Source organism: Leishmania panamensis (assembly GCF_000755165.1).
Source record: "Leishmania panamensis strain MHOM/PA/94/PSC-1 chromosome 19 sequence".
Lineage (NCBI taxonomy): Eukaryota > Euglenozoa > Kinetoplastea > Trypanosomatida > Trypanosomatidae > Leishmania > Leishmania panamensis.
The window spans coordinates 56796-83690 of record NC_025864.1 but is presented as its reverse complement, the minus strand read 5'-3'; the positions used below and the strand labels follow the sequence as shown (position 1 = coordinate 83690).

The 26895-nt window shown below is 52.2% G+C and overlaps 5 protein-coding genes across 5 annotated transcripts, besides 3 other annotated features; 2 read left to right on the top strand and 3 right to left on the bottom strand.

Annotated features, from left to right (window-relative positions):
* Window positions 1-589: part of a repeat region that runs on past the window's edge.
* Window positions 590-726: 137 nt separating this feature from the next.
* Window positions 727-937: a repeat region.
* Window positions 938-1597: 660 nt separating this feature from the next.
* On the bottom strand, window positions 1598-4228 carry LPMP_190220 (hypothetical protein; the record flags this gene model as incomplete). The annotated part of the gene is made up of 1 exon (XM_010699715.1): window positions 1598-4228. The coding sequence occupies one exon, from the start codon at window positions 4226-4228 to the stop codon at window positions 1598-1600; it is 2631 nt and encodes an 876-aa protein (XP_010698017.1).
* Window positions 4229-5901: 1673 nt separating this feature from the next.
* On the bottom strand, window positions 5902-7920 carry LPMP_190210 (hypothetical protein; the record flags this gene model as incomplete). The annotated part of the gene is made up of 1 exon (XM_010699714.1): window positions 5902-7920. One exon carries the CDS (start codon window positions 7918-7920, stop codon window positions 5902-5904), a length of 2019 nt encoding a protein of 672 aa, XP_010698016.1.
* A 1659-nt stretch (window positions 7921-9579) lies between these two features.
* Window positions 9580-11574, bottom strand: LPMP_190200 (hypothetical protein; the record flags this gene model as incomplete). The annotated part of the gene is made up of 1 exon (XM_010699713.1): window positions 9580-11574. The coding sequence occupies one exon, from the start codon at window positions 11572-11574 to the stop codon at window positions 9580-9582; it is 1995 nt and encodes a 664-aa protein (XP_010698015.1).
* Window positions 11575-19103: 7529 nt separating this feature from the next.
* On the top strand, window positions 19104-21332 carry LPMP_190190 (polyprenyl synthase, putative; the record flags this gene model as incomplete). The annotated part of the gene is made up of 1 exon (XM_010699712.1): window positions 19104-21332. One exon carries the CDS (start codon window positions 19104-19106, stop codon window positions 21330-21332), a length of 2229 nt encoding a protein of 742 aa, XP_010698014.1.
* A 196-nt stretch (window positions 21333-21528) lies between these two features.
* Window positions 21529-21742: a repeat region.
* A 689-nt stretch (window positions 21743-22431) lies between these two features.
* Window positions 22432-23397, top strand: ANC2 (ADP/ATP translocase, putative; the record flags this gene model as incomplete). The annotated part of the gene is made up of 1 exon (XM_010699711.1): window positions 22432-23397. The coding sequence occupies one exon, from the start codon at window positions 22432-22434 to the stop codon at window positions 23395-23397; it is 966 nt and encodes a 321-aa protein (XP_010698013.1).
* Between the last annotated feature and the right edge of the window lie 3498 nt (window positions 23398-26895).

Here is a 26895-nt window from a genome sequence, read left to right as displayed (position 1 = left end):
CTCCTCGCCCCCTTCCCGCATGCGTGCTGCGCGATCGGCGCCACAGACAGGCCTGCTCCGCGCACATGCACTGCGGGCTCGGTGGATGTGCACTTCTCGGCGCCTTGTCCGTCCATCACGCGGGCTCCGTAGACCTCGGGGTGCGGTGTTTGGACGCGATACGCCATGCCAGCTGCGGCCGATAGCACGCACGCACGCGGTGCTCGCGCCACCAGATCCCGGGGCCTGCCTCAGGGCGACGTTGTTGCCTGGGGAATGGAGCTCGCCGTCTGCAGCTCCCGTCCCCGTCGATGCCACGGGGAGTGTCTGGAGGGCCTGCCCGCATGCGCCGCGACAGGCGCGATGTCGCGACTAGTCTGTGGCAGCAGGGGCACTCCGCCTTTCCCGGAATCCGCACCCCATCGACAGGCGTGGGTGTGTCGGGCCGAAGGGGCCCGTGTACACGCATGGACCCGCGTACAAAGAACCCGTCGCGTGTCGTTCTGAAGGGGCGCAGGGGGCTGCCATAGGCACCTGACGGGGAAAGCCTCTGCAGCGCGAAGAAGATGCGTGTCATCCGATCGTTGCGTGCTAGATGGTAGAAGGAAACTGGCGAACAAGAAAGAAACAGCGGAAGGCAGGGCGAGAAAAGCGGAACAAAAAGGCAAAGAAAAGCAGACGGACAACAGATCAGTCCAACTGTAATCTTTATCGCAGCGTGTCCATCCTGCCATACAACAACAGTCACGCTCCGCTCTAGCGCCGGCCAGTCACAGAGTCGCCGACATCAGCGGCGATGCACAGCTCTGACCTCCCCGCGCCGTAGGCACTTGGCCCTGCCACCGCCAGACGTGGCGCAGCATCGGCAGGGATAGGGGAGCTGCCTGGCCGCACCACACAGAGTGGGCACTGGAAACCGATACCACGCACTGAGGTGTGCCCCTTGCCATCGGAGAGGACAAGTGCCCAAACACACGCACCTACACACACCACAAAACCAAGCGTGTCTTTGTGTGCGGTAAAGGAGAAGGTGGAAGGGGAATCGAAGAAGACAAGAAAGCCAAAGAAGGGGAAAAGGGGATGGGGAATAGGAAGGGAGGCGAGGAGGAGGGCATAGCAGCAGCTGGCGTTCACATATACATACAAGAACGAGCACACAAACAAGCTGTGCAGGTACACATGAATGCACAAGGCGGATTTCTCATTAGCAGTTCGGTAGCTCACATAACACATACATGTGACGCACAGAAGACACAAAAAAAAAACGACAAGGGCTTTCATGTCATCGATGGCTGCCAGAGAAAGAATAGCGTTGTTGTTCTCCAGCGTGTGGACCACCACCACGAACCAGTGGATTGACAAAGCCTAACAGGTGCCTCTGTGGTGCACTACGTCTGAATCTCGGGGCGTCTAGGATGGAAGGTAGAAGAAAAGAGAAACACAAGGGCAGCGAAATCGGAAGACGAACACCACAAGTGAGGCGGTCGGTCCCTTCTTGAGAAAAGGAGGTATGGCAGAAGGTACAGTGAGAGGCGTGCAGCAGCGGTTTGTTCTCTGTCTTTTCATCCCTTGCGGGCCTCACACAACCACAGTGAGAGAAAGGGGCGGGTCAGGTACATTACATAGCGAGACCGGTGCCGTCGTAGTATCGCGGGTTGTTTGGACAACCAGGGCTCGAGGCAAGGTGGTACCGCCACCCTTCCATGCCGCTCTTGAAGCGCTCGTGGCACAGCGGGCACACGCTTTGCGTCGGCACTGCCTTGATGCACTTCTTCGCCATAACGTGCTCGTTGTACTCCGTTGCGCGGACTGCCTCGTGGCATCGAGGGCACTCACGCACCAGCTGCCGCTTCTCACACTCCGTCACCAAGTGCTGCTGCAGTTGGCAAATTTCTGTCACCTGGTCGCACAGGGGGCACGGGCAGAGCATGGGGCAAGTACTCACATAGTGCAGGTCCAAGTTGTGTTCATTAAAGCTTGAATTGTACTCGCCGCAGAACTGGCAGGTACGCAACCGGCAGTACTCCATCTCGCTGCTCAATGCAGGCGCACGCAGCGAAGGTGGTTCAGAGGAGACGCCCGGTGTGACCTCTTCAGCGGTAGCGTCATTCACCTCTCTCGCACGAGGTGCCGATGGACGCTGGAACTGGGCCTGTGACGAGCCTGCACTTCCACTGCTGCGTCGCTGGACAGTCAAGGGGTCCGTTTGCATGTCTAACATCTTTGGCACAACGCTGCGGGCGACAAGTTGGTTGTGCTTGTAATGCTCCAACTGCTCCTCGACGAGTGCTTGCTGCGCTAGCTTGATGTTCTCCAGGTAGCCGCTTGTGGAGCTAGGGTCTAGGTAGAGTAACTTCGCCAACAAACCCACCGCGACCTGCCGCACATCGGCGTTGGAGTGCTGAAGACTCGGCAGCAACACCATGGAGCATAGGCTGCGCGTGTCAAGACCGTCGGAGGTGTAACACGCGAGTCCAAACTCGTCCACAAAGGTGCTGAGAATGTTAATGCGCGACATATGCGCGCGGACGCTGGCAGGCTTCTTGTGTTGCTTCTCTGGGTCCACCAGCAGCAACTCCACGACGCGGCGATGTCCGAACGGGGAGCGGGCGAGAGCCACCACTGCCTTCTCTACGCTCTCTTGAACACGAATATTTGACTCACCGAGTCGCGCTGTGAGTTTCGGAAGCGCCTTGGCGACAGATTCGGCGACCTGGTCTGCCGAAGCGCCAGGCACGTCGCCTTCTACGATCTTGGTCAGAGCGCTGCAGGCTGCGATGGCGGCACCTGGCACCGGGTCCCCGACGCCGAAGCCCTTGAGAGACATGTACAGCACCAGCTGCGCCCATGCAGCATCGCTGTGGGAAGCGAGGGCTTGAGAGCCAGTACTCGACACAGCGCCGTGCAGCGCCGCCTCCCGCTGCTGCCCTTTTCGGCTAAACAAGCAAGCTACGCAGTACACACCGAGATCTTTTGTGTATGGCTTCGCCGCTGCGGCGGCGTCGCCAGTGAGTGGCAATGGCCCAGGCAGCACCGTCGACACGCGCTTGATGGCGGCGTTGAGGGCGACCTCCCAAGCGGCACCGTCGCCGGCGAGCGGTACCTCATCGCCGCCAGAGCCGCTTTGGTTGCTTGGCTGGTTGTCTGTTAACCCACCTGTAGTGTCAGAGAGGTCATAGTAGCCTTTGCCGCCTACTACTATCTCGTCATGCGCGTTCCACCCTCTCTGCACGTAGTGTGGGGAGGCGGCGCCGTTATCGTTGTCATATGCTGCGGCACTGCCTGGCGCGCCTGCCGCGGAGGAACCGTGCAGCTGCGGTAATGATGGCGAGGCATTTGTCGCAGCCACAGCCGACGGTGCCGCGTTCGGTGCAGCAGTGGCAACCCGCTCGCTCTCCTCTCGAAGCGCCGCAATACGCAGCTTGATCTTCTTGGCTAGCTTGTAGTCCTCCACCGTCACGGCGCGCTGCTTTTCCAGTTCGAGCCGCGCAATCTCACGCTGGGCGTGCTCGATGATGGTAATCTGCTGCTTAAACGCCTCCGCGGCATCAAAGTCCTCCTCCTCCACAGCCTTCTGCTTCATAGCAGCGAGCTCACTGACACGGGTGGTGAGGTTGCTGGCCACCCTCGCTGACGTGCTTGAGGTGCCTTCGCCAGGGGGAGGCGGCATCATCTCATCCAGTGGTACCGTGGCATGCACTCCTATGTGAATGGCGAGTGGGGTAGCGATCCAGTCCTGCAGCTTCTTCAGAAGCTCACCGTGAACCGCTAGGGCCACTACGCCGATTTGCTCGAACATGTTGTAGCTGTTGGCATGGGGATTGCGCAGCACCAGCTTCAGGTATGTGCAACGACGCTGCAGGCCAACGGTCTTGAGCTCCCTAGCCTGGTAGTCACTAGCCACATTGTTGGAGAAGCGGACGTGGCCAAGACGCTTGAAGACTGCCTTGCTGTACGGTCCACACACACCATTCTGCTCCTCTTGCGCCGTCGGCTCGGCGACATAGACGATCATGCAGGACGATATTTTGCTTTCGTGGGAGAGAATGCGTAAAGTGTTCACCCACACAACACCATCAAAGCGGAAGCCAAGCTCCTGCGGGTACGGTGCATGCACCCGTGAGACCCATCCGCACGAGTGCCGATCCTGCACGCGGAGCGCGTCTGCCGAGTGGACTTCATCATGAGAACTAACGTAGCACAGGTACACATCTAGGCGAGGGCCATACTTCACCTCTGACTGGAACATGAGGAACGCTTGAATACAGTGAGAGAGAAAGGTTTTCAATTATTAAAACGTCGAAGGAAGGAAGGGAGGGGGCGATGGCGTCGCGGATGCTGTTGTTTGTCAGATTACTTCGCTTGTCTTCCTCTGCACACGGCCTGCTGCAGGAGGGAGCGACGTATGGAGGGGGTGCCGAACGACCAACTCGCACAAGAGAAGCAGGAGAACAATGGGATACAGAAGACGATAAGCGTCTCTAATCACTGATGCAGACGTCTCAGCTGAAGACAAAATATAGAATGCATGCACCGCCACCAGGAGCGACTGTACACGACGGATGAAATATATATTTGGTCAAGGATCTGAAGGAACAGAGACAGTGGCAAGATAACCGCAGTGAGGGTTTACTCATGATGCTTTCCACCCTCGCAACGATAGTCAGTTAAAACGCGAAGAGCAGTACTCCAAATCGGGTAGAGAGAGAGAGACACAACAACAACAGCGAACGGTGATGGTATTTTTCTTTTCCTTTCTGACCTGCTGTTTTGAGTAAGCAATTTGCGTCTCCAGGAAAGCATAGTGACCTCCCGCTCTCCTTACACATACGAGGGAAGGGGGTGGTGTACAAGAAAAGACCTACGCTTTGGTGGTTTCCTAGTCTTCTACCGCTAGCAGATGAGGAAATGGGAAGAGAAAAACGTGGTACGTGGAGGCGTTTACCTTGCGAGCTGGGCTCATATAAGGACAAGGGGAACGCAACGGAATAACACGCCGTGAAAAGAGGTCGCGTCGCCACAAGCCACAGTGAGAGGACGGACTGTCGTGTACAGAAGACCCGCAAAAAAAAAAAGGGAGTAGGAGACAGATGGGGAGGGTTACGGAAAGCGAAGGACAAGGGGGGGGAGGCGGCGGCACCCACTAGGTGGGTGCGCACGTCCCCTCTTGTCTGCGCATCATCTCTTTGCCGAAAGGCGCGCACAGGCTCCGTCTGCTCCACCAATCATAATCATCGCAGGAGCGCGAACAGTTCCACATGAGTGCCGCGCGCCTTGTATGAAAGGCACCAAAGTGCTTTGTGAGATGCCATAGGTAGACGAGGGCAACTGCAACACAGACTCACTTTGAATCTCATGACCGGCTGTCTCCTTTCCCCGACAACTCAGCAGCGTGGCTCACTCTCTTGTTTGCCCACCATCAGCAGCAGCAGCAGCGATGGCACCACTGCTGCCCGAGGTGCCTACTTTCTGTATGTGTGCGTTTGCGTCTTTGGCGTTGGCTTCACGTTTGTTAGCGACTTATCCGAATGTGCGAGTTGTGCTTCCCTGTCGTCTGTTAGACACAATCCTCTGTGCGGGTGGTTTATCCGAGAGTTACTTAAGGGGAGTTTAAAAGAAACCAACACCAAAACAAATCAGTAATGGCCTCCATGTCAGGCGAATTCAGCGGCACTCAAAGTGAGACAACGGCCAAAAAAAAAAGAGAACGACGGGACGTACACGGAAGGAGGCGAGAGGAGTGGTGGGCGGAGAGAGAAAAAACGCCAACCGTAACTCCACGAGAGACGATGTGAGGGAAAGGGCGACTGCGGCGCGCCTGAGGTATGCGCCGCCCTCACGTCAGCTGTCGGAGCTGCCCGCGCACAGAGGAAAAAGGCCGGGATGCGCAGAAAAAGAAGACGAAATGGATATAGCGCGCCACTACGACTCCTCGTCGTCGTCCATGTCAATCTCCTCACTGCCCTCCACCGCCTCATTGTGGCTTTCCTCAGAGTAGCTGCCGCCTTGCTCACCAGCGGCCTCCTCTCTATCATCACCCTCAGCCTCAACCGCGGCTGCCTCGTCCTTTTCCAACTTGTACTGAGGAGGCGTCAGGAAGTCGGGGCTCATTTCAACCACGCCGTTTGGTAAAAGGACCGCAATGTCGCGCACCGCTGACGCCAAAACGTCCACGAGGGCATTGAGGTGGTCTGTCCCTTTCAGCTCGTCCGTCTCTGCAAGACGCTTGCCCTCGGCAGCCGCAAGTGAGAAGATCTCTGACGCAGCGCCGACTTGTGCAGGCGTCAATGTGACGTCACCAGACGCTCGCATGACAGCCCACGGCACGTGGCGTCCCTCCGACATCTCGCGCAGGAACGTGCGGGCACCGAGCCGAAGCGCGTTGTGCGCGTCTGCACGCGAGACCTTCTGGTACTTGCTAGACTTGCCCTTACCTTTCTTCATGACAGTCGAGATGTACACGAGCTTGCTTGGTGTGGCGTTGCTATAGGTGACATCCAGAAGGGTAGACTGGCTGCGTTGCTGGCCCGAGTTGAAGCCTCCGTGTGCGGTGAGACTACTACTGGTCACTTTGCCCATGGTGCTGGCGTCCGACGCGAAGAGCGGGGACACGTGGAAGCCGCCATCGCGACGCACAGCGCGGCCCAGCTCGCGCAGGAACTTCCCTGCCTCCTTGAGCAGGTTCCTCTCGCTACCCTCAGCCCCGCCCACCGCTGGCACGCAAAAGGCCTGCGCCATAGCTGCCTTGTCCGCGACCCCGTCAAACAAGACACACCCCATAGCCTCCGGCTCTGGGGCGCGTTCCACGAAGGCCACAGAGCGGAAAAGCACGTCACTGCCAACCGGGGTGCGCAGCTCCTTTATCATGCCGGCATCCTCTGGGAGCTGTACCAGCGTCACTGCCTTGGCATTGGGCATGGCAAACTTTCGGTGCACCTTCTCCTCCTCCTCAGTGAGGCCGGAGCGGATGAGCTGCAGTTGGGCGGCGCGCAGCGGCACGGTGCTCACACTGCTTTCGTTGGCCTCCCTCGAGAGGGTGCGGCACAGTGTGCGGCGGCCGGTGTTGGGCAGCCCGATCACAAACGCGCAAATTTTGCCCGTCAAGTTCGAAGCCATCCTCTTACTGCTGCAGCCCTCGCTCTGACGAAACTGATTCAACACCCGCAGAAACTGGCGCTGCGTGCGCTCGCTATGGACTGAGAAAGGCGTGATGGTTGATACGATGTTGTCGCCGAGGCCTTGGGGGTAGCGCTGCTGCAGGGCGAAGGCCACGAGAGCGAGCTGCGACACCATAGCGGGAGCGGAAACCATATCCACCTTGGTCAGGGTGAAGAGCAATAGTACCCTCCGCCCTCCCATGTAGTCAGCGGCCTGGTCAATGATAGCGTCCAACAGGGTCCACGGCATTGACTGCGCCGCGAACCGAGCGTCGAGCGTCACAACATACGCCACCGCAGGCAACTCCAGTATGAGCGCATCGGCTGCATCCTCGGCTGCCGCCGCCGCTGGAAAGACAAGCTCTGTGAGCGCGCGGTTGAACTGCACGCAAAAGTGATTCGAGTCCGTTGCGGAGATGTACAGTAGCTGACGTCGGTTTCTAGCGCATGCGCCGACGTTGACTGGCTGGTCCCCTTCGCCACCGTCGGCCTCGGCTTCGATGCTCTTGTGGGCGCGACGCTCTGCCTTCATCACGCGCGCCGTTTCCCGCGCCTGTAGTACGTGGCTGAGGATTTGCTCCTTGTCTGGGTGACGGTTGGATACCTTCAGCGCCAGCTTTGCCAGGTCGTGTGACTTCTTGCTCCTCTTCGGAGCTATTCCAGACTTCTTAAGGGCTTTGGCAGCCTTCTTCAGGTCGCGTTTGTGCTCAATTTTTTTTCGGTCAATCTTGTGACGCTGCTTCGAAGACATGCGCTTCGACTTGGAAGCCTTTACCTTCACCATCTTGTCAGCGCGTGGGTTCGGGGAGGGGGGCGGTAAAGAGAAAGATGCAGCTCAGGAAAGGGAGGGCCACTTCACAGGACGATGGAAAGAGGATCAACGCGACAAGTGCTTCCAGACACAACGACGATAAGGAAAAGCTGCGCCTTCTCGGATGGCAGAGGCCTTTGTAAAGCACACCGTGCTAGTGTGCACAGGTCAAGGATGTCGTTGTTGTAAACTGTGCGCAAAGGGTATGTGCGTATGCGCCAAGGGCCAACAGCAGACGGGAATGTATAATGCGTAAGCACAACCGTCCTCAACATTATACGCAAGATAGCAGAAAACAGGAGACACAATAGAATGTAAGTGCAAAGAGTGGCATCACGCAGTTTGTCTTGCCAGTCACACAGTACTCTCTCACGCAGCCGGTGATAGGTTCATGTGCAAAAGCGCCGTTGTGTGGCAGTCCGACTTTATCCGAGAGAGCATGATCGACTCATGCACTGCAAGGAACAGGTGAGCAAAGCTGTGGTGAGAAGCGGCTAAAGCATCATGCTTCTTCCAAATAAGTCCACTGCCTACCCCCTTCTCTTTAGCACAAAACACGCGCCAAGACACTTCGATGCAACGCAGGGCTTGCATCTTGCGTCTACGTCTCCGCGGAGTATATCCACAAGAGCACAACGAGAATCAGTTAACCTCGACATCACTGTGCTTTTTGTCGTTTGAGCTCGTGTTGTGTTTCGCACTTGCTGTACCTATTCAGCACCATTGGGCATGGATCGCTACTACTACTTCTGCGGACCAGTTTCCCTGAACGAGGAAAAATTCGTCTTCTCTACGCCAGATGAGGCAACTGTTCAGTAGCTCTGGTCCTACCCATCCCTCGTCATTCCTAGACGATACAGAGCCAACCTCGTCTCCCAGAGGTGCGCGTGGGGTTCAACGAGAAGAAACGCATGCAAGCGAGGTGCTCTAAAGAGCTACAGGAAAGAAGGAATTTTACAGCGAAAAGGGAGACATAGAAGTGTCGAGGCGATGGAACCCACGAGGAGGTGGAACGATATCCTCATGTCTCTAAGTAAGCCTATGCAGGAATGGAAGAGGGGAAGGTACGGGGCCGGTGGTGTGGGCTCGTCAGCACCTATGGGTGACCATCAGTGAGGTGTGAAAGAAACGAGGGCTAGAAGAGAGAGTTTTCTGCACCTGCCTCCTCGTCTCCCAAGAAGCTTTTTTCCCACAAAATCGGCCTGAGCAGCGCCTAGGGATGGTGTGCTCTACTGCCCCCAGGGTCAGCATGCACACCTCTCTTTTCGCCTGCCCCTCCCCCATCACCAGCGTACTCCCTCTCCAGGCAAGTCGCCACACACGCATCCGTCCCAGTACGTGAGGGGGGATACTACGAAGCCGACGCAACAACCAAAAAAGCAAAGAGCTTCTTTGAGGCATGAAAAACGCAAGCGGAGAAAAGGGAAAGAAAAAGAGAAGGAATCACCAAACGCCCGCCCAAAGGCGGGGCACCAAACGACTGCCAAGGCACACATGCACCAGAGGAGACGTTCGATGTCTATCAAGACAAGACAGCAGTGCGACAAAGAAACGCAAGGACGGGGGAAAGGGAGAAAGGCAAGAAACTTTCTCCTAGCATGCAGGTGTAGCGACGTGGGTATCTCCTACCCTCTACGCAGCCCTTGTCGCGAAGGCGGTGGCAGAGCAACCGTTCAGACCAAGCTGCGGCTGGGTGGCGCCGTCAGGGTAAATAATGACGGGCACCTCAAATCGAAAGTTGGTGAGGTCGGCCGCAACAAGCTGTTTCTGCACAGCCTCAACGGACATTTTGCTAAGGTTGCCGCTCTTCTCGATTGTTTGCCTAATCTGGTCTGCAAGCGCCACATCCATCACGCGGTTCAGCGCACGGTACAGCTGCACCATTCGCGGTGCCGCGTAGCGGCGCTCGGCGCTGTCTGGCGCACGGAAGCGCTCTGGGCGGTTCACGTACTGCTCCCACTCGGCAACGATGCTGTCGAAGTATGCATGCTTGCTATCAATGGTACCGCTCTGCACCCACCGCTTCATCCGCATGCACCGCTCGTCCCACTTGTGGCGGCGGTCGTAGTCAAAGTCCCTGTGGTACCACGGAAGGTTGCGCGTCTCCGGCACGTCGGGATCGAACTCCATATAGAAGTCAGCCCACGTCTTGGCCATGGGGTTGCGCGTCTTGTCCACCTTGATCTGAGCGAAGATATCACTAGTGTAGATGGCGTAGTTGCAGTTGTCCGAGATCCACGCATTGAAAAGCTTCTCTTGAGTAGCACCGACGGGTACCTTGGCCCAGTTGTATTCCAACGGCGCCAGCAGATAGCGCAGGCGGAAGTAGAAGGCATCGGTCTTCCACAGACGCGGGTTCGGCATCTCGCGCATTGCCTGCTTTAGGTACTTCTCGTACTCCTCAAAGCGAGTGGAGTAGAAGTCGTCGTCCTGGTACGCCAGTATGCGCTCCGCATTGATACGATTGGATTCAGGGCAGGTCTCACGGATCAGATACTGGAAGAGCTGCTCGCGGTTGTGTGTATACAGGTCCTCCATAGAGGTCTCCATGAGCGTTTCAATATCCTTCACCATACGACGGTAGCCACGACGATTCTTGCTAGCGTAGTGCTTCGGCTGGTTGTAGCCGCTCTCGACCCACCCCTGCATTTCACGCCGCGCATTCTGCCGGTCAGGGTCGACGTTCTTGATGTACCAACCCTCGTAGTCAAGATTCTTCTCCCAGTAGTTCGTGCCGTCGGCTTGCCCTTTCTCAAAGTAGCCCTTTGAGGCTGTCCAGGAAATCGGAATACGACCTGCGATCTTGCTAAACTCCATTTCGCACTGCTCACCGAGCCAGGACCAGTGACCGTTGTGTGGGCCTTCGCGGCGCTGCTCCTCGCCGTTCCAGAACTCGCGCTCATTATTCATTAGGCCTTCCTCTTTGGTGTACTGCTTGCCCAGCTCATCCATGCTCTCGTACTCGAAGTACTTCTCAATGGTCGCGCGAGGGCGGCGGAACATGATACACTCCTGAAACTCCATCCAGCCGTTGTGAAGCAGGTGTCGGATTGCATCCGGGTCTTTCGTATGCTGATTCTGTAAAAAGCGGAGGCGAATCTTGTCCTTCATCTGCGGGAGGGGAATGAGCAGCCAGTAGTAGTGCTTAAGCATTGGTAACGACTTGAGGATTGTGCGGTAAAGAGACATCGCGGCAGCCTTCAGCTCCCAGTTCACACCAGCGTTCGCTAGCAAGAACGTGCTTCCTTCGCGGCGCCCAGTGACCGAAAGGAACTCCATGTGGGGGTGATGATCCTCAATCGGTGTTTTTGGCATAACATCGCGATAGTCGACTCCCTCCGCAGCAGGGTTCCGCTTGTAATGCTGGTATCGCATCGCCGGCGGACCACCGGTAAAGTAGGGAGCCTGCTCAAACTTTCCTAAAGATGTGTTGAACTCAGGTGTCTTGATGTTGTCAGATCGGTCACGAGGCACATCGTACGTCGGTGGCATGAGGGTGCCCACCTCTTCAATCTTGTTGGGGTACTTTTCCTCAAAGTAAGTACTGGAATGCTTCTCTGCATAAAGCCCAGGGGCGTTGTCCACGCCGGTTGCGTTAGGAATGCCTCCATCGCCCGTCTTCGACATCCCAGAGTCCGACGAGTTGAAACACAACCCTGTAGCCACCACATGCAGCGGTACGCGCAAGCGTCGCAACATATTGTTTTCGCTATATATGACACTGCTAAAATACTAATTGCAGGAGAAAAGTGAGGTGCGGACAAAAAATAACGCGCTATCAGAACGACAGAAGAACAATGAACAAATGTGAATGAAATCAATATGCAAAGGGGGGAAATAGATGCGAAGAGCAGAGAAAGTTGGAAAGCACCTTCAGAAACCATGAGATTTGCAAGGAATGCAAAACAGTAGAGACAGTAGCATTTTGTGTGTGTGTGTGTGTGTGTGTGTGTGTGTGTGTCTTCGGATATGAGCTCGCAGCAGTATCATCAGTACTCAAAGATGAACCATAAAGTGAGATGGTTCTCTCTTGTTTCTACTATGTTCTCACAAGTACCCCCTTTGCTCGCTTCCATGTTTCTTTTATTTTTCCATTTTGTTAGCTCTCATGAACAGATATCGGAGTCTCCAGCAGGAGGTTTTCTCTGTTTTCGTAGGCACAGCGAATTACTGAAGTATATACATTGATCTGGAGAAGTGGTTCCAGTAAGATGAAGCAAGTAACGGCACCTTCGACCTACAAGCAAAAAAATGCCCGCCTTGTGAGCAAACGGGAACCCTCATAGGTCAACTGAAGTTCACCGTCGGTCACTATGCTTTGCCATAATCAGAAACGCATATACAGTGCACCCGTGTGAGAAAAAAGTCGTTTTTTTTTTTTAAGAAGCTACGGACCATATGTTGGTCTAAAAACGCATTCAAGACGCCGGGTCGGCCGAACGATACAACACCTCTCAGGGGTCATTGACACAGTGTCTGTCGATTGTACCTGAGAAGAACAAACAGAGCCGGACTGCACTCACCAAAGACACACTAGCCTAGAAACCTTGGTCGTGTTGAAAGTCAACGGCTTGCTCAGTCAGAAAGTAGTATTAGCTGTTGATACAAAAAAAAAAATGGAAGACACACTGAAAGGGGTAGCACCAGCACAGATTTCCGATAGCGCCTACGTTAGAATGAAAGTAGAAATAAGGCAAGTCAATTCTTGGTGATGTCTACTATTGCCCTTATCGCCCCTTGTCATGAACCGTAGTCGGGCGGCTTTCTCCTTGGCTGGTTTACTCGCTCCCAAAGCTGCATAGTGTATAGAAGCTAATAACATATATATATATATATATATATTCGAATTACTAATATAATATGCAAGAACTACTCACATCCGTAGTCCAGTCTATTGGCTTCAGCGAAAACCTTACAACAAAGGAGCTTTCTAAGCCAATATTTTTCCTATATAAATATGATTATATATATGTATATATATTTGTCTAGGTTGGTGCCACTTTCACTTGCTTGAATACGAGAGTAACGTAGAGATCTGAAAGCTAGGGAATACACGTGAGTTTTTAGCACTTTTACTACACTGTCCGCTGCACAACAGAGCTTTTCAGGTCTACGAAGCAAGAGGAAAATGCTGGCTGCAAAGGTGATAGTGCAATGCATAGGTAAAGGTAAAACGGAGAAAATTAGCGAGACACTAGGAATATCTTGCACTTGTTTTCATTGCCATCCATCAATATATCCTCCCAAATCATTCTTCTTTCGTTTTGCGAGAGTAATAAGTTGGCATGTCAAACACCAGTAACAAGTGAACACAACCTTCAAAAAGGCTGTATCATGAACCGCGAAAATCTGATATTGCAGGGCGGCCAAGCTTTAATTCGGCAAGAAGAAAGACAAAAGCTGGGTATTCAGTGACTATGTTCGGAGAAGAAATTGCTCACCTCCATTAGTCTTCTTTCCCTCCCATAGAGCTGGGGTCTCGACAGAGTAGGCTTACGTACCAGCTCATGCGTAAAAGTACGGCTTCTGCTCCTCCATGAGCATCCTCGAGACTACAGTTCACCGCGAAATTGCTGCACAGCTTTCAAATGGGGGAAACATGAGGGCAGTGTCCTGCAGAAGCGGAAGACGGTGAGCTAGAATGGCGGAAAGGGGGGCACACTTGACAAAGTGACGTAATTGTTTTAATAAGGAAAATATTAAAGGCAGCACCACCCCAGCATTTTAACAAGAAATATATATATATATATATATCGGCAACAAGATCGCTTTGCCTTTTCCCGTGATCAAATGGAAAACATACGAGCAGGTCTGCAGATAACTCACTATATAAAACAAAGCGCATTCATAAAACTACACTAAGCGACGATGACGAAAGCACTGCTTTACCGAAAGACAATGTGTGACAAGGATACCAAAGGTGTTCAGAAGCTTTTAGTGTACCTCGCCTATGAAGCTATTCAACTCGCAGCGCCCAAACAACATGGTAAGTAGAGGCGAATCTTGAAAAGTGGCAAAGGAGAGAAGGATTGACTTTACCGTTGACGAAGCGCACATAAATTCCCACTGATTCTTGAGACTAAAAAACACTGCGATCCCCAGACAATTTGAAGAGACTACACCCGGATTGGTGTGCAATACAACAAAAAAGAGAAAGAACAGTAAAGAAGATTCGCCAGGGGCCCATGGGAGCGTCAAAAGGCTAGAAAAGGTACAATAGACGCCAAAACACAACACAGTTGAGAAATATGAAATGGCAAAAAAAAAACGTGGAGTAAGATGTTTTAGGGCAGCGACTTGCTGCATCCGAGTTAGTGGAGAAAAATGCCGTATGATTCAATGGAAGCATTGTAACACACTAGAGGCAAGCGAAGAAAGCGCTAAGGCACAATTCCGTAAGTACAGGGAGCAGATAATCGAGACTGTGGCGCAATAACAAAAATGTCGAAGTCTTGATAGATTCAACATAATGTAAATCCGCAGTGTCAGTTTCACTTCCCACTATATACGCACTACGTGAAGACGAGCTTTAAGTTTAAAACGTGTATGGATTCGCCAGCGTTTCGTCAGGCCTTGATAATTTGAAAAACATCAAAGCGATAATACAGTGAATTACCTAAGGCTGGGTCCATTATTCAAGCTACCCAACAGAACAAAGAAACATTGTAAAGCACAGTGTATCGACAACAACTCATCACAGGCTCGGCGCAAGGCGTTTCCCTGGTAGCACAATGTGCTCCAGTGTACACAATGCGTTGTGTACTTCTAATACTGTGTTCTTTGATCGCCACAGTAGATAAGATCAATACAAAATAACCCTTGAAGAGCCTAGATGCAGGTTCTGTGCCGAACACTCAGCGAAAAAGCGAGCCTTGGCATTTTTTCTTTCGAAACAAATGGAACGCAAGGAGTAGGAAAAAAAAATGGAGTAATCAGAATTGAGATCTAGAGCAGAGCAACAAAAGGGCAGAGTTGTGTGAAAGGCATTCCCACACGGTACAGTCCGCCAAACATTCTTCAGTACCTCCTACTCACTGCCGAAAGAGGCGCTTAGCGTGCTGTTGAACGATTTTCAACGCAGTGGAGGCAGATCAGAATGAAATTAACTTACAATGAGTGCTTCAACAGTTTGTCGCTCCACTGTGTCAATGTGACAGCCTCTTCTTTTCCCTGCAAATTCCTGAAATGAATTGGAAAAACACACGGCGACGTTTGAAGGTGCGCGCTATATTGACTTTCCGTGAACTGCTAGACACAAAGCAACCTTACCACTTCCAAATGAACTTTGAGTTAAAGCAAAAGCAACATTTCCTTAGCATCGTTGGTGCCATTCATTTTGAAAGGCCTTTGAAATGTGCGAGCTGGTGTAACAAAACGCTGGGGGTGACTGATCGAAACGCGGAGGTGGTTCACAGGATACCTCGCATCAATCAACTGCTGAGGAATGCGCGCACCAGTTCGTTGTGAAGTGCCAAGAGCATGGATGACCCCTTGACGATATAGACTGGGGACGGCTGGGTGAGGGGGGGGGGAAGCAAGTAACGATCAACTTTATTTCACTGGTGTACACAGGGCAGTGTGTTGCGTTTCGACTTGACGAGAGAGAGAAGGGGGGGGGGGGGCGAATTATTTTTTTTTTCAAGTTGGACATTCTTGTAGAGTTGAGGTGCACTGACAGGAAAGAGTTGCAAACAGGTAGTCAGCAAAGGTGAAAGGCAAGATAGTGACAAGATTCTCTTGACAGCTGAATGCAATTGCTTCGCGACACTTTTTCCATGAAAAATGATGAGTCGGAGGCACACAAACTATCCCTCACTTTGCTATCCGCTACAATCTTCTTTCGTTCACTGAAACGCTCGTTACCAGGTTGCACTCTGTAGTCGAAAACTAATAGTGATTTACCCTTGCGACAGAAAGCAATAGGTAACATTTGTGAGCAGGTTTCTAAGAACGTTTACTAAGTTGCAGCATACACTAGCCACCACATTCTCTGGGCATCTGTCGGTTACACTGCTAATGATAAGTACGTGAATGACAGTAACGAAAAACAGATTGTTCTTCTTCCGGTAGAGTGTAGGCAACTTTGAAGCTCTCGCCAATACCTTTTCGACCAACGCATGGAAAGCCTGTACTTTTCTGGTCCTTTAGCAAAGCGACATTGCATGGCCGGTGCAGGAAAATGCCTATATGGTGGACGAAGTGCGATGTTCTCCACTCGCTCGCCACAGCTGCGGCAAAATCTGTATTTGTCTACTGGCTCCTTATCCCCGTTTGTTTAACGAAGAGCTTTAACGTTCACCTGAAGTAGAGCAATTCTTTCTATTTAATGAGCGACTTTCCTCTTTTGCGTTCTTTTACAGAGATGTGTAATTGAAAAAAAAAAAGCCTTTCTCATTGTATTAGAGCTTTGTATAGCGAGTGCTTTTTCATTGATAAGGTAAGTCGGTACTGAGATTGACTGTTGCACTTTCTTAGTAAATTATCTATGTGCCAAGTGAATACCGAACTTGGACATCGGCGCCGCATATCGGGAGACACGAAACTGTAGCCTCCTAAGGCACAATGAAACAATTTCGGCTTCAAAAAAAGGGGAAAGAGAAAGTAACGAAGTGACCTATAATGTAAAAGATATCTATCAGAGTTGTGAACTAAGCGACGGGTAAATATTCTTGCTGACGTATCATGTTTGTTTTTCTTTGAAAATAAAAAGTAGAAGGAATTAATGCTACTGCTCCTTCTTCGTCCATTCTTTTTTTTTTTTTACCTGCACGCTTTAGCAAGAAGGATACCACAGGAGGCAATTCATGATAGACCTCGAGAAAGGTTCGAGTCAGTTGCGTTGGGAACCACGTGTGTTGAAATTTCGGATGAGGTAATACTCAGACTCCAATTCCTTGTTACCGAGATTGAGGCTACACATCAGGCTCACGGTGGCGGCTGCTTGCTATGATGAGTGTAAACATTTAGCTCATTTTAGCACGAGTGGGTAACTTGCAGAGCAGCCGGCCCAGATGTAGCGTGTCTTGCCCTATATGTTGTGCGGCAAGGCAAGGGGTTCTCACAAATGACCTCAAGTGCCTAAATCCCTATGTAGACATCAGCGATGCGTTTCCTATTTATTATGGCAAAGTCGCACTTAATCGTCGTTGCGTTATGAAAAATACTACAGGGTTGACTATTGTGGATAAAAATGCACTGTTACAAATGTGAAGGATGTAGTTGTATCTACAATGTGGTCTTCTAGACTTCAAGTTCTTTCTTTACTATTTTTATTTTCTAGATGGTTGGGTAATAGTCATATGTTTCGCTTGGCTTTGTGTTTGTTTTGAAGACCGCTAGTATTCAGAAATGTTCTGCGATACTATTTAGTGACTGGCACTTACAATGCTGAAATACATATACCAGCTACTTTCCACTTTTAGACAGAAAAACTGAAATGCTGGCAGAGCACACTCAGTCGTTCTTGACTCCACAGAGTTATTTCTTTTCTTTGCCGCTGACGGCGTACGCTTGCCCGTGACTCTAGAAACATAAACATTTGCGCTGCTTTCCTGTTTGTACATACTGATGTTTCCAAGCGATGAAAAAGAAAGATGCCGTGCTCTAAGACTTATGTTTGATCAACTTCAAATCTCTTGTTTCGTTTCCAACCACACATTTGTGATTCACTTGTTCACGCCAGCTCAGAGATGCATAAAAAGGCAGGTAGAGCGAAAAGGTTGCCCTTTTCGCCTGTCATCGAAAAGTGATTTCATACTGCTGCTGCTGCCATCTGTCAATATATATATATATATATATATATATATATATTGCGGCGTAATCTTCACTTAAAAAATGCTTGTATAGGCGGGTAGCAAGGGAAAAAAATTACGCTTTTTTTCGACTGCTTTCAACTCAGTTTCACATTTGAATATTCTGGGTTTTAGTAATACTTCAGTGTGGGTGATGGAGGAGTGGTTTAATGTAGGGTAACAAAGCCTCATGTAGTCTTTGTGTCCTTCAATTGTCGGAAAACTGAGTCATGCAGTCAAAAAAGACACTACTTTTGTGCTAAACCAGTTGATTTCTCTACCTACATGTATCCAGCTAATACCGTCGTGAAGTAAAAAGTGGATATACTCTCTTTTCAATCGTGCTTCGCCTTCCCTACGAGAGAGGCAGGATGGTGGGTTTCTTATATCAATTTCGGTAGTACTCCATGCAATTCCTGTTGTTTCAATGTGGGTGTTTTTCACTGATTATATGAAAAATGTTTTCAATCTATGGAGGCGTGTCTCCTTTTACCTTTCTTCTCGTTTTTACTTCGTGTAGCGACTTTCTTTATTGTAGCCTTTGTGATGGAAAGCGAAAACTTTCTCTTACCGAGGCTTAGTGCAGTATCAGTTGTAGTATTATGCAGCAGGTGTAAGCGGCAGTTTTGCGGTGCTCGACGTAGGGCTTGCTTATGGAAAGCAGTTTGTGACGCGAGAATCAAGTTTTCTTTCACTGTACACCTATTATTTACGACATCATCTACATGGACTGTTCGTCTTATTGTTGATGAGTTTTGTCGTTCAATTGTTGGAGTGAAAGTGACAGAGAGGATTGTTGCTTTTTGCTTGTGTTGTGTCTAGTGCGTGTCAAAGTAGAAAAACAAGCCAAAGAGAATATCACTATATAGCATTTATGGCCTTAAATCCATACGCTCTGCGTATGTAATCTCAAGGATTGCGAAGCCTCTTTTTCTCGGTGAATTTATTTGCAAAAGGAAATGGCTACTTGCGTTGTGTCTCCGATCACTGACTGTAGGTAAAGAAAATACTACTGGATCTTTGGCACCTATATTTTGTTCTGCTTCTATTCACTACGCACACGACAGGCAATGTGGTGGTATGTTTATCGTACTCAATTCCTCGCATCCAAGCACGATATTCTCCGCCTTTACTTATCCTCAGTTTTTTTTTTTTCAAGCTTGGGCAGCTGTCAGGGACATCCGAGTAGTTAACAGTTCTTATACACAGTGATATTTTGTGTAACATAGCTTGTGCGATTACAGCCCTTGAGCTCATCCGTAACTGTACTTATCGTTGCACACATTCTGTACCTCTAGGGGGACGCTGTGAGTCTTGTCTAGGTTAAGAAAAGCACTCCTAATATTACATACTTACGCATCACATATGAACGAGGATTGGCCCCAGCATTTCCCACCTAGGGGAACGGTACCCAATGCCGAGTTGTATGACCAGTGTATCGATGCCTGTTCGCTGCAGTGGTGGTATGCTAACGCTCACCTCATGGTGAAGGGCGAGGACAGACCGTCCCTGGCTTTTTTTGTCTCCTTCTTCAGGCGGGCGGAGGAGAGCTGTCCGACGATCACTACGAAGCACCACGACGCTTGTATGTGGGCCCTTATTGACTTAAAACATCAAAAATACTATGCGGATAGTGTGCTTGACCCAGAGTCAATCGAGCAACTGAAGCTTCAGCTTGATCCAGCGGTGACGGGACGGAAGTTAGAGCATGTGGAAGCCGCTCTACTGGAGCTTCTCAACAAGGGGCGTGTGCCGCGCCCAGATCGTATCCTGAAGAATAAGGCGGTGTATACACAGCAGCCCTTTAGCATCACACTGGACGACAGTTGCGCGATGCGAGTTGCACAAAAGGGGCCTGTACGGCAGTACGCTTTTGAGATGAGGAACACAGCGGACGATGTGTACGTGAGGTTGTACTTTAAGACGCAGCAGCAGCCGGTGTTTCATGGAAAGGACGGTCGTGTGAACGGTATGTACTACTACTACTTCCCGTCGATGAGGGTGACAGGGTTTGTTGTGGTGAAGGGCGTAAAGCACGAGGTAAAGGGCTTGGGGTGGTATGATCGTGAGCTGGATGGGTCAGTCTCTGAACTCGGTCGTGACGCCAAGTACAGTTGGTCGTGGCTGTCTCTCCACCTCTCGAACATGTCGCAGTTGAACATGTTTCATGGCACAAGTGGCAATGAACCTGACACGAGAAAGATGATTGTAGTGGAGACGCGGACGGATGGAAGTCGCCATTACCACGACGATGTGGTCATGCAGACGAAGAAGACGTGGTCAAGCCTTGTTACCTTCATGCAGTATCCAGTCGAGTTTCACATATGTTCGGCGTCGATGGGGCTGGATGTGACAATACACACGGTCTTTGATGCGCAGGAGCTCGGGACAGTTTTGGTTGGCGGTGCAGGATTCTATGAGGGTGTCGTGGAGGGCAGTGGAGTGTGCGGCGGTGAGGCTCTGACGATGCGCGGCTTTCTGGAGTGCAAGAAGAATGCCGCCCCGTATAGCAGCACGTCGGAACTGCTGAAGTGCATTGGATCTTACGTGCACGGCGCGCTGGAAGAGGTTTATCCGCTGGACGCGTCCGATTCTTGGGTGTCTGAAAATGTACTAGGACGCAATGCGATCAATCGAGGAGTGCCTGCGGACAAGGTCTGTGATACTCTGTTCCGCCCAGTGCGCTCCATGATCGACCGCGGCGGCAAGTCATGGCGTAGCCTCGTTCTGGTGAGCTGCTGCAATGCATTGTCGCGCCAGTACTTCGACTGTCGCCGCTATATTGCGGTCGCCGAGCTGCTGCACGTGGGGTCTCTGATCATCGATGACATCCAGGACAACTCCATGGTTCGCCGCGGCGAAAAGTGCGTGCACGTGGAGTACGGCGTTGCAACTGCCATCAACGCTGGAAGTGCGTGCTACTTTATGGCACCGCGTGCTGCCCGCATCCAGGACCTCCCGCCGGAGAAGGCAAGCCGCATCTACCAACTGTACTTCGATGTTCTGCTTGCTGGGCACGCGGGTCAAGGTTTGGATATCTACGGACTTGACTACCTGATGCCAAAAGTCATAGAGACCGGTGATGTAAGCACGCTCTTCGATGCACTCGATGCGATTCACACGTACAAAACGGGTGGTGCGGTTGGAACGCTCTGTGCGATGGCGTGTGTGCTTTGTGAGGCACCTGCAGCTTTGTCGGAGGCTGTAGAGAAATTTGGCCTCACGCTGGGCCTCGCGTTCCAGATTGTGGACGACGCTCTAAACATCCGTGGCTTTGAAGGCAATTTGAAGGAGGCGGCGGAGGACATCAAGGACGGTAAGATCACGTATCCGATAGCCATTGCGATGGGCCGGCTTGGGGCCGCCGACCGGCATACACTCTGGGTGATTCTGCGAAAGCCGACAAAGGAAGCGGCAGACATCCGGGATGCCGTGGAGCTCATCATGAAAGTCGAGGCCATCACAGAGTGTTTGCTGATTGCGCGCCATCGCCTGCAGGAGATGTGGGACTCCCTAGACCCGCTGCTGGAGGACTCATTTCCGAAGCTGATGATGCGCACATTGTGCTCTTTCCTTGTGGAGCGCACGTATTGACCACGCCGCAGCGTAGCAAAGTGGCGTAGTGGCGTCGGTGCTTTCACAACCTTGAGTAATGGAGTGTGTGACAGCTCGTGTTTGACCCAGGATCGATGTGAGGCGGTGGTTGAATGCCACATGCATGCAAACATATCCCTCGTCCAACGGTGACTAATGCAACAGCGACATTTTTTTTCGAGCAATATTGGTTTGTCCCTGATGACGATGGCAAGGGGCACACCTCAGTGCGTGGTATCGGTTTCCAGTGCCCACTCTGTGTGGTGCGGCCAGGCAGCTCCCCTATCCCTGCCGATGCTGCGCCACGTCTGGCGGTGGCAGGGCCAAGTGCCTACGGCGCGGGGAGGTCAGAGCTGTGCATCGCTGCTGATGTCGGCGACTCTGTGACTGGCCGGCGCTAGAGCGAAGCGTGACTGTTGTTGTATGGCAGGATGGACACGCGGAGAGGAAGTAATATTATATCATTTGTACCTGGTCTTCAATTTGTTGTTACGGTCTGGTTTTGTACATCTCTTCAGGCTTCACCTCTCTCGAGGTGCGGTATAGTTCTCTAGTCTTTCTCTTGCTTATGTGCGTGTGCGTATCATCATGCTGCATTGACGTGTGCGTGGGTGTGTGCTCAGAAGAGGCGAGGTGTCTCTGCCCTGTGTTCTGGCTAGCATATGTCTGCTACAAACCTTTCCTCTACGTGAATGCTAAACATAGATGGTCGCCACGATCAATGCTTGAGAATGTTGCGTACTCATAGAAAGTGTGCTTAGCTCGCTGCGCCCTTACCGGGGTACCCCAGTAGAAAGCGCGCACCGTTTCTCTTCTGCAGCGCCATGAAAGACTGACACTAGAGGAGTCCGGTGTGGTCCGCTGGTTTTGGAGTGTACGCACCATTTTTGAGCTGGTAGGCCTTTGCCCCTAACTCCGACGTTCCATCAGGTGCGCATGTGCGTAATAAGAAGGAGGCTTCAATCTGAGCTCGACCTCGCTACCCCTTCTCTCTTTATTCTCCAAATATCACCTTTGCTTTGCTTCGTCACCTCTGTGTTTTTGTTTTCTCTCCACAATTGGACCTTCACACATAAAAGCTCTCCGCTTATCTTCAAAAATGTCTGCCCACAACACTGCCCCCGCTGCCGCAGCGCCCGCGCCGAATAAGGCGCACCAGAGTACGCCGAAGCTCGGCTTCTGGGAGGAGTTCATGATCAGCGGTGTTGCCGCTGGTGCTGCCAAGACGGCTGCGGCGCCAATCGAGCGTGTGAAGCTGCTGGTGCAGAACCAGGGCGAGATGATCAAGCAGGGCACGCTGGACCGCCCGTACACCGGCGTGGTGAACTGCCTGACGCGCACGATGAAGACGGAGGGCCTGTACTCGCTGTGGCGCGGCAACCTGTCAAACGTGATCCGCTACTTCCCGACACAGGCGCTGAACTTCGCCTTCAAGGACCAGTTCAAGCGCATGTTCAACTACAAGAAGGACCGCGACGGCTACATGAAGTGGTTCATGGGCAACATGGCGTCCGGCGGTCTTGCCGGCGCTGTGTCGCTGTGCTTCGTGTACTCACTGGACTACGTGCGTACGCGCCTCGCGAACGACACGAAGTCTTCGAAGAAGGGCGGCGAGCGCCAGTATAACGGCATGGTGGACTGCTACATCAAGACGTTCAAGAGCGACGGCCTGATGGGTCTGTACCGCGGCTTCTGCGTGTCGTGTGTGGGCATTGTTGCGTACCGCGGCTTCTACTTTGGTCTGTACGACACGCTGCAGCCGATGTTGCCGGTGAACAGCTTCATTGTGAACTTCATGCTGGGCTGGGTTGTGACGATCGTGTCTGGTCTGATTTCGTACCCGCTGGACACGGTGCGCCGTCGCATGATGATGACGTCCGGCACCGGCAAGAACTACCGCAACTCGTTCGAATGCTTCACGCACTGCGTGAAGAGCGAGGGCGTGGTGTCGCTGTTCCGCGGCGCTGGCGCGAACATTCTGCGCGGTATCGCTGGTGCGCTGGTGTTGTCTGGTGTTGATGCCATCAAGCCGTACTACATCAAGGCTCGCGCTAATAGGGTTTAGGAGGTGAGTGTTTTGTGACCTGCGCCATCTCTTCCCCTTTTTTCTCTTCCTCATAGGGTGGAGGACAAGTGGAGGAGGAGGGACGATCTGCGGCACTGCTGTTCTGGTGGTGACTTTTTATTGTAGTTTGATCGGGTTGTAATCGGAGCCCACCCGGCGTGTGCTGCAAATGCCGTTTTCTTTATTGGTGTGTTTTGCAGCTTTTCCATGCGCCATTGTGTTGATGTTGGTTTAGAGTTTCTCAGGTGTGCGAGACATGTTTACTCGGTGGGCCGAGGTGTGACACTACCATCTCCCTTGCACTGCTGCTGACTGGTTTCATTCCACATGTCTGTAGATGTAGGGAGGTTGGTGTTGGCGTGAAGCCGTGAAGAGAAAATGATTTGAGAAAGAAAAAGGTGGGAACACTGCCGGTGGCAGGCTTGTTGTTGGGTACCAGAGGAGAAATCGGAAAGTGAGAACGTTTGTCTTGTAGATGTGATTAACCAAACACGCGTTAGTTCTAAGTAGGCGAAAAGCCATATTTTCTGAAACAGTGAAGCACTTGTGGAGTCGAGTACGCAGACTATCGAGCACATATATGGGCGAAGCTAGGACATGACTGACGAACCTCCACGCACACGTGCGTGCGCGTGCCACTTTGTGTGCGAGTGCTTTGGCAGCGCGGACTCTCTTGCGCTCGTACTTTTCGTTTTTTGAGTGTCGCTTCGTTCGTGCTTCGTATTTTGTTTCTTTTGTGGTTTCCTCTTGTCTGCCTCGCTCTCTCTCATTGTACAAGATGATTAAGGTGCGTGGCTGATGAGATGGATTTTAGGTAACGAGGACGAAACGCAAAGGAGCAAAAGAGGGAGCCTCAGTAGGAGCTGTTTTTTTCTCGCTGGTGTTTCTGAAGAATGCCAGTCGTTTCGTCCTTGTAAGGAATAATGAAGAAATAAAGAGGTGAAAATGTTCTCCACATACAAACCCAGGCACAAACAGATATGTGTCGTGATGTGTGACTTGAGGTGGGGAGGGTAGTCACACTTATGTGCTTCGCATACACATGGGCCACTGTGTGTGCTGTAGTGTGCACGGACGGACAGGGAGGGGCCGGGCAGGCGCGGGCAAAGCGCAGTCATTCTGTTTCCTGAGGAGGGAAGAGGTGCGTCCACGTCACCAGTTGCGTCAACATGGTGTGCCCACTTCCACTGCACTGGTGAAAAATGATTCTCCTGCTTGGCGCAGCGTCTCCCTCTTACAACTCTGAGTCGTGCCATCGCCGCCTCTCGCCTTTAACTGGGAAACAGGAGGAAGTCGAGTAGGACATGCGATGTTCGCGCCCCTCCCCTCCTCCGACTTTGAACTCTGCGAATGGTGTGTTGTGTTGAACATTTCTACTGTCCCCTCACTGTCTCCACTCTCTTCTCATCGTGTTCTTTTTTCTGTGCATGCACCCTTCGTTGTATGCACATACACCCACACCTACACAGCAGCAGCAGCAGCACAAATTGCAGAGCCAAGGGGAAAGAGTTCCTAATTTCGTTTTGGGAGTTTCCCCCCTGTCCCATCAGTGAGCATTCAAACGGTCTGTGTTGGTCTACTGGCGCTGTTCACCCTTCTTCTGCCTTTGTTGTTTTCTTCCGCGTTTGTCTAGCGAGCACGAATGATCGCTTGTTTAGCTGCCGTGCGCTATCATCCTTCCTAGCCATCCGTCTCAAAGTGACTTCGTGGCGGCGCTGTGCGGTGGGCTACCATACCTGCAACTGTCTCCTGCCACGCCGCATACGCTGTGGTAATGCTGACATTTTTCAGCAATTTTTGTGAGCAGGTCAAACACTCTGGTTTTCACGCAACGCGGCCGAAGACTCAGAGCGACTACTGCAGATAGGCTTGCATCAAGTTTGACGAGGCTGAGATGCTGAGTGTGGATTTGTTAAATCAAGGGTTGCACGGACGCTTCCCAGAGATCGACCGGCTCGGCAGTTCCCAGATCCACGTCGCATCCATCAACATGGCCTTCGACCTCTGCTTTGGTGGCGGCTTCTGCAGTGACTTGGGGTGGGACTGTCGAGCCTGAGTGCTTTTGACCTGAACAACACCGCCATCAATGACGACCTTCCTGACGACTGGAGCCGGTTGACGACGCTGCGGTATCTCAGCCTGGGCAATACGGAGGTCTCCAGCAACATCCCTGAGGACTGGGTAGCCATGGAGAACCTTGTGGAGGTGGATCTGCGGAACACCAAGGTTGGTGGTAACATGCATTCCCGGGCTTTTGGACGCCGGATGAGGCATCTGAAGGTGCTACAGATTAGCTAAACGGAGCTGTGTCGTATGCTGGGGTAGTTTTTGACGGCCGGCACTTTCCCCATGGCAGTGCATTTTCAATGCTTCCTACTCCAAGTCGGACAAGCTCATCAGGGCTGTTACCTGAGCCTCGTCGTGTGGACGAGAGCTGTGCCAAGCCTGACGTACGCTGACTTCAACAAATACGGCCCTCTCAGTTGTGCCCCAGTTTCGCACTGCACACGTTACCGGCACTCATGCAGGAGGCGTGCCGTACAGAAATCGTGCTGGTCTCGATGCGGTACGACAGCTGCACGCATTCGGATTCGAGCTGCAATAGACGATCCTACGGAACCGTTTCTAAGGCTTCTGTGGTCCGCCTCCCTGGCACTAGCGCCTGCGTGGAAGGGCGTATGCCTATGCCGGTGTAGCATTATTTCATGCTCAAGCAGCTGCAACGACTGTGTACATGTCGACCTCTTGACGCTTTCCATCTCTGACTTCATAGTGAATGTGTTTGTCTCGATGGGAAGCAACACGGCGCTCACTGACGCCTTTGTAATGCACGGGAACAACGGGCTGGCGAACACGCTGCCGCTTGCGTAGGACGCAAGCACTATCGCAGATGCGCCATATCGACCTGAGTTGCACTTCCTTGACAGGCATATCATACTTCCCGAGCACGCCGCATCGCTGCTGTATCTGGAGCACCTCGTCATCTCCGGCACGTGCATTGGCGGCAGGGTGCCGGACTGGGGGACGACTGGGGCGCCTTCCCTCCGCTGCATTACGTCGACGTGTCAAAGAGCAGAAGGGCTCGCTCCCTCTCCACCTTGTGGGCGTCGCTGCCGCTGACGGTGGCCAAGCTACCGGAGAATGGATTCTGCAGCTGCGCACCGGAGAGGTGGACACATTATTTCCTGCTTCTGAGCTCGATGGAAGAAGTTACACTTTAGGCATGTAGTTCCATGCGCTGCGTTTTCCCAAAGAGCTGTGGTAACTGCAATCAGCAATGCATCGACACGAATCCGCGCGCGTCTCCGCTGACGCGCGAGTTCCTGTCAGTGCAGAAGAGTCGTTTTCCAGGCCAGCTGACGAGCTGGGGGGCGATGCCGGGCTCGACGACTACTGCGACGGGACCTGGGGTGGGATCAACTGTGCCGACACTGCCGGCGGTGTGAGAAAAGTTCACAGTCTTGCACGTCGAGAGCTTAATGGAATGTTTTCGCATCT